Source organism: Mauremys reevesii, linkage group 1 (genome assembly GCF_016161935.1).
Source record: "Mauremys reevesii isolate NIE-2019 linkage group 1, ASM1616193v1, whole genome shotgun sequence".
NCBI classification, from domain to species: domain Eukaryota; kingdom Metazoa; phylum Chordata; order Testudines; family Geoemydidae; genus Mauremys; species Mauremys reevesii.
The window spans coordinates 45588087-45605399 of record NC_052623.1 but is presented as its reverse complement, the minus strand read 5'-3'; the positions used below and the strand labels follow the sequence as shown (position 1 = coordinate 45605399).

At 38.6% G+C, this 17313-nt stretch overlaps 1 protein-coding gene across 2 annotated transcripts in view; it reads left to right on the top strand.

The window, feature by feature from the left end:
* Positions 1 to 17062, top strand: part of ZDHHC20 (zinc finger DHHC-type palmitoyltransferase 20) — a 75835-nt gene extending 58773 nt beyond the window's left edge. For both annotated transcript variants that reach the window (XM_039538929.1, XM_039538935.1), the window contains exons 8-13: positions 3981 to 4113; positions 5503 to 5629; positions 6842 to 6931; positions 8888 to 9003; positions 9455 to 9532; positions 10939 to 17062. In XM_039538929.1, coding sequence (XP_039394863.1) covers positions 3981 to 4113; positions 5503 to 5629; positions 6842 to 6931; positions 8888 to 9003; positions 9455 to 9492 — 504 coding nt within the window. In that variant the 3' untranslated portion in view covers positions 9493 to 9532; positions 10939 to 17062. The remainder of the gene's footprint in view (positions 1 to 3980; positions 4114 to 5502; positions 5630 to 6841; positions 6932 to 8887; positions 9004 to 9454; positions 9533 to 10938) is intronic.
* The last annotated feature ends 251 nt before the right edge of the window (positions 17063 to 17313 follow it).

The window sequence follows — 17313 nt, the reverse complement described above, 5'->3', positions numbered from 1 at the left end:
ATACATTATCTGGACACTACAAAAATGGTGCCCTCGAGCAGATCTAGGGACATCATAGTAGAAATCTCAAATCTCCTTTTGCAACAGCTGCAGGCAGGGAGAGGAAGGTTGTGGGAGGAGCTTAGATTCTCACATGGGCATTGCTACTAGCCAATAGGGCCCTTCATTTTAGTTGAGTCCTCAAGCTATTAGATGTTTAGAAAATCTCTATAAATGAGAGTGCCTGTGTGGAGTGAGGAGAATAATGAGATAAGAAAATATTCTGTGGGGAAGATGAATAGAAGTAACAGAAGAGGAGAAGTTTGAAACAATTTTTTTTTTAAATCCACTTGGCTATTTTGTTACATGAACAATCAAAAAACCAAATTGAGTTCTGCCTATGTTAGGTAAACAATTTCTAAAGTTCAGAACAGCAGCAGCAATTTAACCACAGTATTGACCAGGTCCCGATCAAATTTTATTTCAAAAACTAAATATTTTGCTTTGAGAAAATACTGTTCTCCAAGAATTACTTTGTCTGTTTTACAGAAATATAATTCCAAAATAGCCAAGTGGATTTTTTAATTGTTTTTAAAAAAGTTTTTTCAAACTGAAGATGTGTGCCATGTTCATGAAATTTGTATTAGAATTGCTATCAACCCTTGAAAATGTTGTTTTTTTTTCCCCAGTGGAAAAAACTGACATACCTTGAAGTTCTAGTATTTTTACAGTTTTGAGAATTTTTCTCTTATCAGTTAGCCTGCAAACTCTGATGAGAGAGCCTTGGCTATCCTGCCTTCCTGGAATAAAAAGCACCTCTGTAACTTTCTTGTTTACTCTGTGGATCTGTATTTCTTAATCTTCAAGCTGTGTCCCCCCAGAAAGAGGGCCACCTATCTTGGATTGGAAAGAGGCTTGGCTACCCCAGTGTGGAGGTCAGCAGAGAGAAGCAATTAGAGTATCTCCTTCACCGACCCTGATGTCAAGAGGTCAAAACATGGCTGGGTCTCTTGAAGAAAAGAGAGAGAGAATGGCAGCCTAAGAAATAGAAATCATCAGTAACTAAAATGGCCCTACGCAAGGATGTTGCAAGGTCAAGGAGCCTAGCCTTGATGTGTTGGTGGAGAGAGCAGTTGTATCTTGCTCTCTTATGCCTTGTCTAGACCTGGATGTAAGATGTGATGTTAACTAACACATTTTAAAAGTCTTGTGTAGACAAGGGATGCTGCCTTTAACATGTGCTAAACTGTTCAAGTTAAAGCTTAGGCTTTTGTTTGATCAGCTTTATATGTTTAAAGCAGTCAGTCTTGCCCACGCTAGACTTTTAAAGTGTTAGCTGACATGTGCTAACATCACACTTGAAGTCCGAATTTAGAGAGGGCTTTATTGTTGCAGAAGGGGAAGCCTAGAGTTTTTCAGTTAACTGGTGGGAGGCATCCCAGATCAGTGTGTAAGACCCTTTTGCCTTCGTGCAAAAGGACACTGCGGGAGAGGCAACATTATCACACGTGTATTTGTATGGGCAGTTTTTATTTTTTTAGCTATGACTAGAGAAAATGAGAGAGAAACTATTTTATTCTGCCTCATTTAGAGCCCATTCCTAAATGTTTTACTTCCCCAGCACAACTGAAAAACAAACATCATGTCTGAATGGAAAATTTTCCCCTCTTCATATTTACAACCCCCCGATTGACAACTCCAGCCTGTGGAAATGCAGATAGATGTGTAATCACTAAACTGTACAGCATTTGTTTTGCACCTCTAAGGTATGCTGAGCTTGAGTTATTTTCCTGACCCCTGAATATTCTGTACATATTCAATGTTTTTTAAACCTCAGTTACAAAATTAAAAGACAGTTAGATGAAAACTACTAATGGAGAGAGCACCTGATGCAACTGTATTGGGAAAGTTGAGGAAACATGTTGAAAGCGCCCTATACATGGTATAAATGTTGCCAGTTACACACACCAACAGAGTACTTCAGGCTTTCAGAAAAGAGTTGGCAATCTGCTCCTGTGCACTTTGCTCCCATTTTCTTTATGAATGAAAGATAAGACTTCTAATGGGCATTGGAACTCTGCATGTTCTAGAACACATGTGCACACTAACCATTGCTTTCTGAACAAAGCCTGTGCCGTTTTCAAACATTTGTCTTCAAGTAATACTGGTATATAATAAATTGTCTTTGTTTGCGTAAAGCTTTGCCGCAGGAAATCTGCAGAGAATTGTCCAAAGGTAAAATCCTGTGTTGATGTGATTAATATAGAAATTGTTCCTACTGTGCTTTTTCTAGTCTATTCATTTGTGATAGTTGTTTACATTGTTACCTAATGGAAAAAAACCTGTAATCCTTTCTCCGTATACGACAGGTGTTATAGAGTGTTTGTGTGTTTTGATTTAATTGAAATGTATGGCAGATAACCTAGAAAAGAAATCAACATCAGATAAGTGTGTGTTGAATGGACTAATGGAAAATTAAATGGCATAAGGACAACTACACCTCTGAATAAAAATAGATACTCTAATTTCCAAGTGCTGTTAAAGGTCAACTTCTTAAAAGTATTGAGTTTTTGAATGTATGTAATTAAACCATTTATTGTTTAAAAAACTCAAAAGTATTGCAAAAGTATACAGCAAAACCTAAAAATAGATAGGGAAGAAAGTGAATGCCTAATATTTTTGTTTGTTTTTTTAAAATCATGTTTTGTGCCTGACGTACTGAAATTGTAGTTTAAGAAAAGTTGATCTCCATAAAAACGTGATCTCCATAATTTTGCCATGGGCACAGGCCTGTAGTGGTTTGCTGTGTAAGTGCTGTCTGTGTTTTAAGCTGGTCTAACTCAAGCAACTAGGCCTAGATCAACCAAGGGGACTTAGCCCTGCTGCCGAAACTAGCCAGTAGGAATTGGAGGAAGAGGGTGGGTCTTAGGCATCTCTCTCATTTTGATATTCTTGACCATGAAGCTCATAGATTCCACGGTCAGAAAAAAAGTTGTGATCATCTAGTCTGACCACCTGTATAACACAGGCCATAGAACTTCCCCCAAATCATTCCTTTTGAACTAGAAATCATTCCTTTAAACCTCCCAGGTGAATGCACTGGCCTACTGGGGGGAGCCACGGGCATTAGCAAGTCGTCGTCCTCTGTTTTGTGCAGGGCCCAATCCAGTAAGTGTGCTCTTAGGTGACCTTTGAGAACACCCAGGATGTGGGTGCTGTAGGCAACCTAGGAGTTGGAATGCCCAGTTTGAAGATCCCGCTCGGGCTTAGGCATTGAGCAACTCAGGACTTGCACAGCTTGGCACATGCCCACTGGCAGAAAAGTAGGCACCTAGGGAATTTAAGCACTTTCAGGGTTAAGTGGCAGCTGAGCAAAGGGTTTGAGGATCTAAACTTTGGACTTAAATCCGTTTGTGGGTTTAGCCCCTAATGTTTCCAACATTTAAAAATATTTTAGACAAGACATTGTGTAACTAGTCCAGTTCCTCTCTGCTTTCGCTGCCAGTTTGGGGTCATGTTAACAGGGACACTGTCAACTTAAAATCTAGTCCATTTTTAAATTAAAAGTAGCTTAAGCACCTTCCCTGAGTCACTCTGCTGATTCTTGTGGTTTCACAGTCCAAATTTTCCTGTTTCTAAAAACAATTTTCTCTCCCCTGTTGCTGTATGGAAGACCCACCCTAACATGAAGGAGATTATACCAAAAGTGCTGTCAAATGTACATAGAAAATACTGCTCGCTTCCAGTTATGTTGGTGTTTACAAGGAACGGTAGGTAAAATTCAGACAGAATGGGGTTGCCATCAGGCTAATCACTGTGATCCACTTCTCTGAACCACTTCAGATAATATGGAAAAGAGGCTTATTAGTGATGCAGCATATTATGCAAAGTGAAGAAAAAAAAGCTTCAGAGGGGAATAAGTGTAGAGTAGAACATTTACTGAGGATGCCGGATTATTTGCTAAAAGGGTTAATATTAATCTTCATTTTTTTTCTCCCCAGAATGATCTGCCAGACTCGCATGCAAAATTCCATGTACTTTTCCTTTTCTTTGTGGCTGCCATGTTCTTCATCAGCATACTGTCACTTTTCAGCTACCACTGCTGGCTAGTCAGCAAAAACAGATCAACAATAGGTCAGTTAATTGGAATATGTAGTTGCCTTTTGGCCAGAAAACTGATACTGATGTGAGCATGAGTTCTGCAGGAAGTGGCATAATGTTTAAGGGAAATTCTAAAATCCTGTGGAGAGTGGAACATTTTCAGTGGAAGTAATTTAATTGAAAGGTTCTGTTGTGAGATAATTGAGTGTAAAGAGTTATCTGTCTGGAACCAAAGGTGTGGGTGTACGATGGATTTCAGTTATTTGTTTTATCTTTTTGTGGTATTTTTTTTGTATGGTGCCTAGCATAAGAGGTCCCTAATCCCTGGTTGGAACCTATAGGCATTACCACAGTGCAAATCATTGGTATTACAGTAGCACCCCAGGGCTCCAACCAACATCATGGCACCATTGTGCTAGGTGGTGTACGTAGATGTAGAAAGACGCAGTCCATGCCCCAGAAATGTTATGAGGTATAGAGGGAATAAAAGAGAGGACCTTGCTACTAGAAAACTTTTTGTAAAACACTCAAAGTAATACGGAAAAATGGAAATACTGACAAATATTTCCTGCCTAACATAATGATACTTCCCTTGCCTGCCGTAAACTGAGTCTTGCTGGTCAGTACAATGGGTATTTTTTCTACCATGTGTTCAAGTTAAAGCACTTGGATAACATTTTCAATAGTACTTACGTGACTTTGGAGTCCAAGTCCTATTGATTTCTTTTCTGTGATTTTTTTTTTTCCCCTCAGAGTTTTCATCAATCAGATCATTCGCTCAGCTCTAGTTGCAGCTTTTCCTTCTGATTGTGGTCTTTGCTTCTGTTAGACAGGCCTTCTCACATCAAAATTAAACTATTGCAATGTGCTGTATACTTTAAAACTGTTTGGAGATTGAAGCTGGTACAGAATGCAGCAACTCCCTTATCAAACAGTATCTCACTGGGAGTATGCAACACTGGTGCTCCAAGATCGGCACTGACTGTCTAGTGGTTAATTTATTTGTAGATTAGTATTAATGCTGCAGGGTAGTTGTTATAAGCCTAATTATAGTCGGGGTTTCAGGTTTTGTATTTGTATTCCTTTGACTGTCAAATGTAAATTAAATAAAATAAAATAAAATAGACATGTTACAAAAGCACGTCCCGTATCAAATTTAAAATTTTACCCTTCATTACTACTATGTCACTTACCTTGTTAGATCTTTGCCATATTTTTAATTGCTAAAACTTGACATCAGTGTTTTACTGTAATGCATTTTAAGGCATTTGTTGATATTAGTTTCACTAAACTCACTGTCTGAATCCCATGTATCTTCCCATTGCCTACAGTAATCATAGTGATGAAGAGAAATTTTGTTCACTTCCATGCTTTCTAAGTATGTTGCTTAGTTTAAAATGGTTAATTTCCTTTTTTAAACAGAAGCATTCCGTGCACCCACATTTCGAAATGGCCCTGACAAAAATGGCTTCTCTCTTGGATGCAGCAAAAATCTGAAAGAGGTTTTTGGAGATGAAAAGAAGTATTGGTTTCTGCCTGTTTTTACAAGGTATTAAGTAAGACTTGCTACCCTTATGGGAACCATGGATTCCCCTACTTTAAAAAACAAACTAACTATGCATAACTCCTGGAATTTAGGGGTTGGTGGGTGAAAGTGTACAGTAAACAGCGGAACAAACTTCACTGAGGACCCTGATCTGAAGAGTTAAGCCCTGATCACAAGGGAGCATGGGGCCTGCCAGACTGAGACGTTGAAAACACTTCTTGAACAGTGTTTAGAATGATGCTAACAGTTTCAAATGACAGTGGGCTGGTGCCTTACATAGAGCAGGACCCCAGCAACACAAAGGACCAGACCAGTGAACTCTCAGGCTTCATCTATGCTACAAGAACACTGATGTCAGATGACATTTTTTAGAAATAATTTAAAAAATAACTGTCTGACACAATTTTGCCTTCAGTGTGGACCGCACATAATTAGATTAAAAGTGTTATGAGAAAATATTCTGAGACTAAGCAATATAAGGCTCTGTCTGTGGTAGAGAAATTGACAAATAATTTCCCAGCAGTTTTAATACCATTTCAGCTGAACCTGTGTTAGAATGGGTGTTTAAAACCACTGGGATTTATAGCGTAGATGAGCCTCTTGACAGCCAGACAAGTTTTTTTCCCCTGTCATTTTAATTTAGACTGGCTTCAAAAGCAGGCTTATTGAAGGTGTGGTAAAAATAGGTCTGGCCACTGGAGCCTTGCCTACACTACAGCTCTTGCCAGTTTAAATGCCAGATCACCTGCATGCATTTGTACAATGGGATGTGTGAATCTCTCTCGCATGCTTTCACACACAATTTTATACAAACAAAAAAAAAGTTACTTTTGGGTCATGTCCCAAAGAATCATCTCAGTAGTTTTTACTAAAATCTATAGTCTGGTGCTGTGACTCAGTCATGACAGACAGCAATATGTTTAGGCAGAGAAGGGCAAAAGTTATTTCATAGGCCTTCCCAAAAGCACAGAAACTGGCTCCAGTATTAAGTGGCCTGGTCACATAGCTAAACGGTAGAACTTTGCACTGCCATGAAGGAAATCTATGTGCAGTTCCTGTTTTCACTGAGGTTTGGAGTGCAGCCTGGCACTTAAACTAACTAGTTCTGACATGTGACATTTGATTTTCATGCATGTACCTATTCAACTGGATTTACCTAGCTCATTTTAATACACCTCCAGTATTGATTTACTTAATGTTTCCTTCATCGTGTAGCTTGGGTGATGGTTGTAATTTTCCAACTCGCCTGGTGATTATGGATCCAGAGCAACTTACTGTCTCAAGCCAAAATGAACCCGCCAAAAGGTATTTAATTTCAGCTATTTATTTTGTATTTCTGTGCTTTTATTTATGTCTCATTTCATCTTTCATCTGGCGAATAAAGTAAGTGCAAGTTTGAAAGGCCACTTTAAACTAGTTACACCCACCAGTAGGTCCTGAATTAGTTTGTAATCCTTCGTAGGTAGATGGGGTGGGTTGAGAAACAGTGGTGGAGAGCAGAATGAATATGTCTCCTCAGTGCAAAGCAGCAATCAAAAAAGAAAAGAATAAGTTATTTACATAATAGTATTAAGGGGATAGACACCAATACCGAAAATATAAATGGATGGATTAATAATAGGGCCCTACCAAATTCACAATCCATTTTGGTCAATTTCACGGTCCTAGGATTTTAAAAATTATAAATTTCCTGATTTCAGATATTTAAATCTGAAATTTCATGTTGTTGTAATTGTAGACATACTGACCCAAAAGAGGGTTGTGGGGAGAAAGGCGGTTGTAAGGTTATTGTAGGTGAGTCGCAGTATTGACACCCTTCTGCACTGCTGCTGGCAGCTGGGCTGCCAGAGAGCGGTGGCAGCTGGCCAGGAACTGAGCTCTGAAAGCAGCACTGTTGCCAGCAGCAGCGCAGAAGTAAGGATGGCATGGTATGGTATTGTCACCCTTACTTCTGCACTGCTGCTGCTGACGGGGCGCTGCCTTCAGAGCTGGACACCTGGCCAGCTGCTGCTGCTCTCCGGCTACCCAGATCTGAAGGCAGCTCAGAAGTAAGAGTGGCAATACCATGACCCTCCTATAATAACTTTGCGACCACCCCACCACCACCACCACCCCCTTTTGGGACGAGACCCACAGTTTGAGAAACACTGGTCTCCCCTGTGAAATCTGTATAGTATAGGTTAAAAGTACACAAAAGACCAGATTTCACGGTCCATGACGTGTTTTTCATGGCCATGAATTTGGTAAGGCCCTAATGATGCATCTTCACTGTGAACACTTTCAAATTTGGTTACTTCTCAAGAAGAACATAATAGAAAAGTTCCAAAGATTAGCAAATAATGTAATTTGAAGGCCTATCAGAAGGGATATGAAAAGACTAAAATAATAATACAATTTTAGAGAATGATTAGAAAGTGGTAGATGTGTATAAAGTAACAAATGATATTGGTGGTGTTTTTACCATTTCACGTAGTCCCATAAATGCATAAACAAGAGGACACTCAAGCCCTACCTATTTGAGGAAATTGAACTGTTGCTGGCAACGATTTTTAGTAGTTTGCTGATATTGAAAAGTGTGCTAGTTTAGAGAGGACAAAACTGTCTTCAGTATTCTTCAGAAAGCTGGATTCAGACTTGGTGAAGTTTTGTACATGTATATGGAACTAAGTCTTTCTGAAGTGCTATTATTGCCCAGCCTACAATAGCACTTAAGGGGAATCCATGGCTTAAATCATTCTGGCAACAGTTCTGTTTTCTGATGTAGATGGGCTTTGGAGAAATTAAAAGCCAACTTTTATGAAATAAATTAAATATACTTTTTTTATGCAAGATAACTAACCTGTGGAACTTGCTTAAACTTAAACAATGGAGCAGGTTTATGCTGCTTTTTCTTTTTCAGGAAGTACTGGCTACGTTATTTTCATAATTTATATGGCAATTGTGTAGGTGAAATCACAAGATGAATGCAGCATGGAGTTCTGAACAAGGCATTCCTCAGTATTCAATTTTCCATTTTCCCCATGAGAATAGTAAATGGCCTTAACCAGTCCAGACAGAGGCTATTTTCACTGAAGCAAGTCTATACGTAATTAGGTTTCAAACAGGCAAAAATACACTTAATTTCCAGTTGCATTGCCTGGGCTGTTTGGTGTTTTTGTTTTACTTTTAAGTCAATTTTATTAATTTTTTCAGTAACTTATGACTTGTATGCTTCTTACAAAATCTAACTTTGGACCATACTTCTGTGTACTCTGTTTTCAGTTCTGGAGCCAATCAGCCCTTTCCTGCCAGGCCACTCAGTGAGTCGCAAAATCGATTGTTGGACAATGAAAGTCAGTGGGTGGAAGGTGGCTCAGAAGAAGAAAATGTTAAATCAGGTAGAATTTATAAAGTAGAGGGTCACATCTCAGCTGGTATCATATTTTATAGTTCAGCTATGTTTTCCTAATGGATTTTTAAAGTTTAGTAAATAAAATATTAATGGGTGGAAAATTTGTCAAATGGAATAAAGTCAATATTTTATTTCTAGAATGAGGCTAATTTGTGCCTCATAATCTAATCCAGAACAGATTAGTGTGCTAAGGAAATCGAAGAGTTCCAACTTTCTAGTCTCCTGTTCTGGATGTTCTAGTTTGGGGTGGGTTTGTGCTTTGGCTTAAAGGGAGGGGAAAATTACTTCTGTAAAATAGAGAGAGAAGGTGGGTGAGCCAATATCTTTCAATTTCTGTTGGTGAGAGACACAAATATATGCAGCACCGTAAACTTTGTGGTTTAAAGCCAGTGTCTGTGCAATACATACTTTGTATGATGATCCTCTCACTTTTTTAGGTGCAAAAAAGCATGTTATAGTTTCATTGGAAAGCTGATCTCAGTCTGTTAATGACCAATTATCTCAATGAGAAAAAGGTAAGATCAATGTAATTGATTATTTTACACAGAAACAGCAAATACATTACTTCTGGCCATCTGAAGCCATAAAATATCCAGTCTGTGAATTCAGAGAACATCTCGAAGCTTCTTAATAAAAAGTTCCCTCTTCAGTGCATCACAAGTGCTAGAGGTGTAGCTCTACGTAGCATTCTGTCTGCAGAGTAATAAGGGGGTTGGCTAGTCTCTTCCTCTGTCTGATTAAACAGCAGAGAACCTTGCCTCTTAATAGTACCATCCTCTGATTTATTTGCTTCAAAAGTATTAAGGTCCAATAGTAAGTCAGTTCAGCCTTCCCTGAGCAAGAGTAGATTTAAGGATAGAGTCCGGTGGATGAGCATGAGCATGAGGTTCCTGGGACAGAGCCATAACAGCTGGAGGGGATGGAACTGGAGAAGTGGATAGAAGGAGCAAACCCTGTTGCAGTGGATTTGTGGGCTCAGCCCTTCCCCACAGTTTGGTCTGCGAGCAGGCCAAAGAATTCCAGCCTTACCCACCAGTGGAAGGAACTCGCTGCAGAGGCAGTTCCAAGCTAAATGCTTTCTTGATGTTCTGGAGCAGCTAAACAATATATTGTTTTGTCTTGCTCTTGCTTATGAGGTCAGAAAAGCGGTGGGTGTGAGGTAAATCCTGCTTCAGTGAGCAATCTCTGTACACAGAACAAATGGCTCTGCTTAGTCACACTTCAAATTGACAGTAACGTTATTTTTCTGTGTATGAAAGGGTTTCTGTATATACTTTTCTTATTTGATATTTGAGAAATACGAGGTGCGCTGCTGCATCCATGAAAACTCTGTATTTCCTGGGTACATTTACAATGACTAGTTTAGTTTGTAATAGTGACTTTACAAAAATCTGGCGGAATTCTGTAAGGAAAATGCAATGAGAAAGTATTCGTAAGAGCAACACATTGTATACAGATACGACTGTTATTTGTTATTAGTCATGATGTACCATTTTATGTTGTTAAGAAGAATTTAGAGGGACCATCTATTGGCGTCCTGTATTGCAAATTCCCCATTGGACTTCCCTGGTTGCCAGAGTCTGTCACCATGCAGGAGAAATAGGGAGACTGAGGTCCTTTGCAGGAAGCTGGGCAACTGCTGTAGAAAGAGAATATAACTGATTCAGGAAAGCAACACTATTTAGGACAGCATATAAGCTTGTGCTTAAATGTTGCCCTGAATAGAGATGAGTACATGTTTAAGTATTTTTATGAATCAGGGCCTTACCAGAGGCAGAGAGCTTGAAATTACATGTTTTAAAATCTTATTTGTAGAATTAATTATAAGATAGGTAGATATAATTCTTAAGTAGAAACTAATCTACATGTTTATTAAAGTTAATATTACACTTCCACTAACTAACTTATTTCCTTTAATTAGGTTTCTGCGACACATTTGTGCTTGAATATTAATTTTGTTTGAAAGATGTTGCTCAGTAAAATGGAACAGTGTGAACATGTTAAAGAAGATTTATGAGAAATTGTTTTTGTACAGTACAATGGACTCTTAGAAGCGCTGCTGCAGAGCAGGGAAGTCAGACAGATGCCTTAAGATTATTAATATGCATTTATGCAACATTGACTTATATACTGCTACAAAAGAGCCAAATCCTGAAGTGTCCTGCGTGGGTGAGCAAGGCCCAAACAGAGCAGAAACTGTGCATTGCTGCTGTGGGGGAATAGATCTGCCAAGACCCAAGCAGGCAGATCCCATATTCCTGTGCACTGCAGAAGTTACTTCCATAGTAGGTCTCCAGGGGACCAAGAAAGGGGAAAAGTGGATGTGTTGCCCACAAACAGAGAGCATGGCCAGTGAGTCTCCACTATGTAGCTACATGTGGCCCAAACACCACGTAAGGGAAGAGCAGCACGATGTATCTTCATCTCTTCCTAGTACCTAGTAGTTGCTGGTCACACACTTACTACCCCTGTACCCTGGCTCTGTAGTGCTGTGTGGGTTAAAAACTCCTTCCTTCAGCCCTGCTTTGTTGCAGCAAAATGCCAAGCAAGTAAAGCTCTTTCACTTGGGCTCCACTTGTTTGCTTCAGGATTGGGCCCCCTAGTAATTTGATTTCTTTAATCATATCAGGAATGTGACTCCAGAAAGTGAATTTCCATTTCGATATAGTAACCTGAACAACAGTTTTACTTTTCCTACAGTTGCCTCTCAACTTACAAAACATTGTCAATCCAGAAAGGAGCTAACAAACTAGTGCAGTTTTCTGTTAAGGGGTGCAAAATGGGATGGACAGGGCTGTAACAGAGCAGCAAGATCCTAGTGGCATCAGAAAACTTACTGTAAGTTTTGTAATGTATTAGAAAATGGAACTGGAGGAAATTACTGCTTTTTATATTGAACACTTGATGGTTTATAAACATTGTTTTATATTTGCTTTAACTTTTTAATAAAAACAGAAGGTTGTTTTTTTTATTGTTGGCTCTAAAGTACCATTTAGACACAGTTCAAGTATCTGTGATGAAATGTAAATGTTGGATCATGCATTTGGGGAATGTATTGGAAGTTTATTTTATGCTTTAGTCTGTTGTCTTTTACTTTCATTTTAAGTGGAAGTGACTGAAAAATAGCTGAAATAAGCACTTTACATAATTCTTTATCTTGTTCATGAAAGGCAAATTAAATATTTCCTATGCAGGGGACATAGTCCATCCAAAGCTCGAGACCCACAGCAAACAACAACCTATCCACATTTCTTACTCCTATTTAGAAAAGACTACTAATTATATTTATTTTGCAGTGGTACTGACATTGCACCCAGCAAACTTGAAAAATGTCCCTTACTTGTCAATTTCTTTATTCCACTATATGGTATCTACTGATTCTGAATAGGTGCAATTGGGTCCTCTTGAAACTGGGACTGGAGGCAGCAGAGCAGTTTATCAGGGACCCACCTATGTTTTTGTTCCTGGGCTGATTACTTCCAAAACTAAACGTGTATTTTATGGAAACACTAAGGTTAAAGTTGGGGCAGGATTTTGCTCTCACAGGGGTCCTAAGTCATCTCTGGAGTTAAAACGGTACCTATTCCTTTATATTTTCAAGTACTGTTTAAAGTGGGATAGATCTGAGAATTTTTAATCATGCTCTGGTCACTAGCAAGTGTACTCATGGAAGGAAATGTAATGGTCCAAAATTTCACTTTTCAAAAGTCTTGCAAAATGTCTCTCCAAAATTTGTACTACTTTTGTACAAAAAGTGTAGCACCTAGCAACTTCAGAATTCACAAAAAACATCATATGCCTTCTTTTGAGCTACAAACCCCTTTTCCCTGAAATCTTTCAGCCTGTCTCAAATATTGGCAACTTCTGCTTAACTGAAAATAAAAAAACCAGAAGTCACCAAATTCTAGCAATCAACGTTAGGTTTGGAAAGAGAGATCGCCCCATCAAAATATCCTATGGCTTGGGGAAAGGTGCACTGGGTTGAGAACAAGACCCTGATTTCATCTCCCTTCTTCCACTGACGGGTGTTAAGGGCTGTGAAGCACCCCAAGCTGTCATTATAGAAAACGTGACTGTGTATTTCCCCCTGCATTTTACAGATGAGCTAATTGAAGATCTAAGAGGTTGCAGAGGGTCATTTCTGGCAGAACAAGGAATAGAACCTAGGTCTCTACTGTGGCAAGCTCTCCTACTTAACAGTACTGCCTTTAAGAGTCTAAAAACACTGTGTTAATTGTATCCGTTTAGTATACCAGTATAATTGCATCCACACTAGAGGCTAACACCAATTTAACTATATTGGCTTCTAAACTGATAAAATTTAAAGCAGTACAAAAGCTGCATATAGACAAGCCCTCCGAGATTAAGCCAAATGTCTGTGTGTGGTTTCCAGTGAGCAATAGTTTCTTTGGGAGCATTCTTTCCTCTGCATCTCAGATAAGCCACTAACAATGAATTGAGACTTCCATACAGAATTGGTGCCACTGATATATAGATCTGGATACAGATATAGATAGATCTTTAGTGCCATAGCTTGCCAGATTTTCTGACGTTTTGAGTAAGACTAGTATAAGAGTAGCACACTCTTGATTCTGGTGAAGGAGGAGCTATGCTTGGATATAAAAGCAGGTAGTATCTGAGGCCACTTTTACAGGATGTAAAACATCATTGGGTGGTTCAACAAAGAGTCCGCGGGTTCAGCTCACCCTTCTTGGAGAAGTGATTGCCACAAAAAAGACCATATTGATGGAAAGGAAATACCATGAAACTGATCTTAAAAGGTGCCCAACTATGGACTCATAGAACTAAATAGAATCCACTGGCCAGACTGGTGCCTCTCTCTGATACAGGGAGTCATCTTTGCTGTCTTTTTTTGAGAACTGACATAGGAGCTCTGGGTATACAATAGGTACAGCATCTGAAACAGGATCAAATCTTCCAGGCTCTCATTTGGAGAGCAAATCTATTGGCAGTTTCCCATGCATAGGCAAGAGCACTCTGTACTGGAGTGAAGGAAAGTGAATTAAACGCAGAAGGGGAGAGAGCCAGCAATAAAAATAAATTTGGCAAGAGAGAGAGAGATGGGGGGAAGCTGTTCTGCTGCTGAGTGGAGTTGTAAACTCACTGCTTCCACACTTGGCTTACAGAGGCAGGACAACTTGTGAGAGCAACCTACTGAGCAAGTCCTTTCAGGCCAGGCCTTCCTATACAACCAAAACTTCCAGTCACTGCATCAAGGGAACCCCACCCATTCAGGATCAGTGGATGTGTTCTTGAGATAATATGGTTATAGTGAGTGCTGGATTGTGTTTTATAAAAGCTGTTCCATATGTGCAAGTACGGAAATACTGAGATGACAGCTAAGGGCTTGTCTACACTGGCAATTTACAGCGCTGCAACTTTCTCACTCAGGGGGGTGAAAAAACAAGTTTCAGCGCTGTACAGTGCCAGCGTAGAAAGTGTACTACGCTGGGAGCTATTCTCCTTGTGGAGGTGGGTTTTTTAGAGCGCTGGTTTTTTAGAGCGCTCTCTGCCGCGAGTACACAAACCACGTTAAAGTGCTGCCACAGCAGTGCTTTAGCATTGCCAGTGAAGACTAGCAGTTCCAATGCTTAAGCCTTCAGATGCCTCCACGTTCCAGCCACAAATAGTATTCCAGTTATTTGATTGCTGGAGTATAGTGGTACCATTAGAATCCATGTGCTTAATGCTTCTTAAAGCTATTTTGTATTAAAAGTATGTGATGTGCTTTAAACTTCTAGTTTGAGGACAAAAGCCTGACACAAAGCTCTTCTCTCTTCCTATGTAAGGGTTTCCTCCCATTTCTGAATACTTAAGATGATAAAGAAGTCCCTTAAGGGGGAAAGATGAAACAAGTGAATCTGTGAGAGAATTCAATTCAATTTGGAATGCTTTTGCTGCATTTACAATTTGTACCACATAATCAGACTGTTTTAAATAGTGGTCATCTGATTCTTGGCAAATGTGTATGATGAATGTAGGAAGAGAGAGATGCTATCTCTTATCAACTAAATTCTTAAAATACTATCTCAGAATTTGACATCAGTAGTTTATAGAAAGTAATCTTTGAGCCCAGACTTCCACTGACTGATTTTTACTAGGTAATTCTAGAAGAAATTTTTTGACATTACTAATTTAATTTAACTACTGATTTAAGAACATACTCTGTGTTAGTAAGCGTTCCCAAACTGTGTGGAATGCATAGGTAACAAGCTACTCTGAGTACAGTATGTGTCAGAATTAGACACACTAACACTTGCACTTCTATGAGTTTTAAGTATCTAAATTTTTCAGGTACTATTCCAGTCTAAATTCATGCTTGAAACAGATTTTACTATGTTTATAGTAATTTTTGTGGACATTTGTCTGCATCATTGAAGGATTGCAATTTCAGCTCAATGGAGCCCCACCAGTGGAATGGAAGTAACATTTGTAACTAACAATTAAGGTCTATTGCCAGACTGTCTAATGAAGGATAAGGCTAGTGCAGTCATTCTTCAGTTTGAGCAGCAACCAACCAAATTCAAAAGTATCTTCTGAATATGAAGTTTTACATTACAATATAATAGTTTGTGGAACCCAGGCAAGCTTTAGGGATTTGGACATCTGTTTAAGAAGACTCCAAATATTTCAATTACTGAAATATCTGTAAACACAGATCACTCGGGAACCATTGTTCACCATACCTGAAATGTAATTAGATATTCAACACACAGGGCATCTTGGCAGTATCACTAATTGATACCAAAGAGAAGCTGCAGTATGTAAAGTTTAGTATAATACTGAAAATGTTTACTAAGTTCATTTCTATCCATTTATTTTGTATGTAGGGACAGCTTTTAGTATGCATATTTTTCTTTAGTATAGAACTGCCATAATATGTAATGAAAATACAGAGTGTAGTTATAGTGCATCTTAACATTACTGTAACGATAAAATTTGTTTTAGGTTAGACTTAATAAAACAGTGATTTTTGCAGATGTTACTTGAATCTTGTTTCTAATAGGTAGCAGAATCTGACCATGTTTACAAGATTGTTTTAATTATTTGGTTTTCAGATGAGATTTACCAGCAGAAATTCAGATGAGTGCATAGCACCCATGCAAATGTGCTGGGGAGTGAGTATCAGGATCTCCTGCTTGCTGGCACCAAAGATTTAATGGTGACCAGCAGACTTCATACTGTTTACATTTAGGTTACAATATACTAAAGTGCTCAACATGCCTCTGTTGAGCTCTTTTCCTGCTGCATCAGCTCCAGTCAGGTATTCTGAGAAAATCAGATTTCACAGTAATATTTTTAGGATCAGTCTACATTATGGTTCAGACAGAGGATAGATAAGACTGATGTATGCTTTATTAAGAATTTGCCCCATTTAAATTGCGAAATAAATATCTCTGCAGCTCCTGTATTTGCCAATGGGTATGTCATCTACATTGCACTGTAATGGCAAAATCCTGGGTGTCTGCACATATCTTACTTTCTTGTAGTTCTTTTCAGTGGGTTACATACACTTGCAATTAATTGTTTGAGTCTCTGAAGTTAATTATACAAGAATAAATATGTAATAAATGACACTTATTGTATTTTTTGTATGTTGCCGGTAGGAACATTCCTATGCACAAAGAAAACATGTTGCCATTTATAGTTTAATACTTTGAAGTGTTTTTTTTAAATGGGCTTTTATAAATGAATGAAATATACAAAAAAAAAACAAATTTTGCCTGAGTTTCTACATGTTTTAATTGTACCTTGTAATTTCTCCATACGTATATTTTTTTTCACCACTGTACTCTTAGGTTATTACTTAATGTTGAATGTTTGCATTCAGACTTTTGTAAATCAAAGTTCAGACCTACGTATTTTATCTAAATTACAATTCACGGTTTAGGCAAAACTTGCACCTTTTGGGGCCCTCTTTTCCTAAGTGGTAAAATATCAAGTTATGACACTTGACTTCACTGAATGCAAAAGTAACTAAATAAAGAATGTGAAATATTCTGCAAATAAACTGTTTAAATGTAGTGCATTTGTGTGGTGGCAAGGGAAGCTTGTTTGACCTGTTGATGGAAAGCTAAAACATTTGTAAAGGGAAGACAAAATTCTCCTCTAATTTTGTTAGAGATGGGCATATGCATGGTGTGCTTTGCACTACAGATAAGTCTCTCTGCCCCACAAGGTTTACAGTCCAAAACAAGAGCAAATGACAGCATGGTAACTGTTAGTTCTAACCTAGCCTGTTTTAATCATCATACTGATATGTCTAATGGAAAAT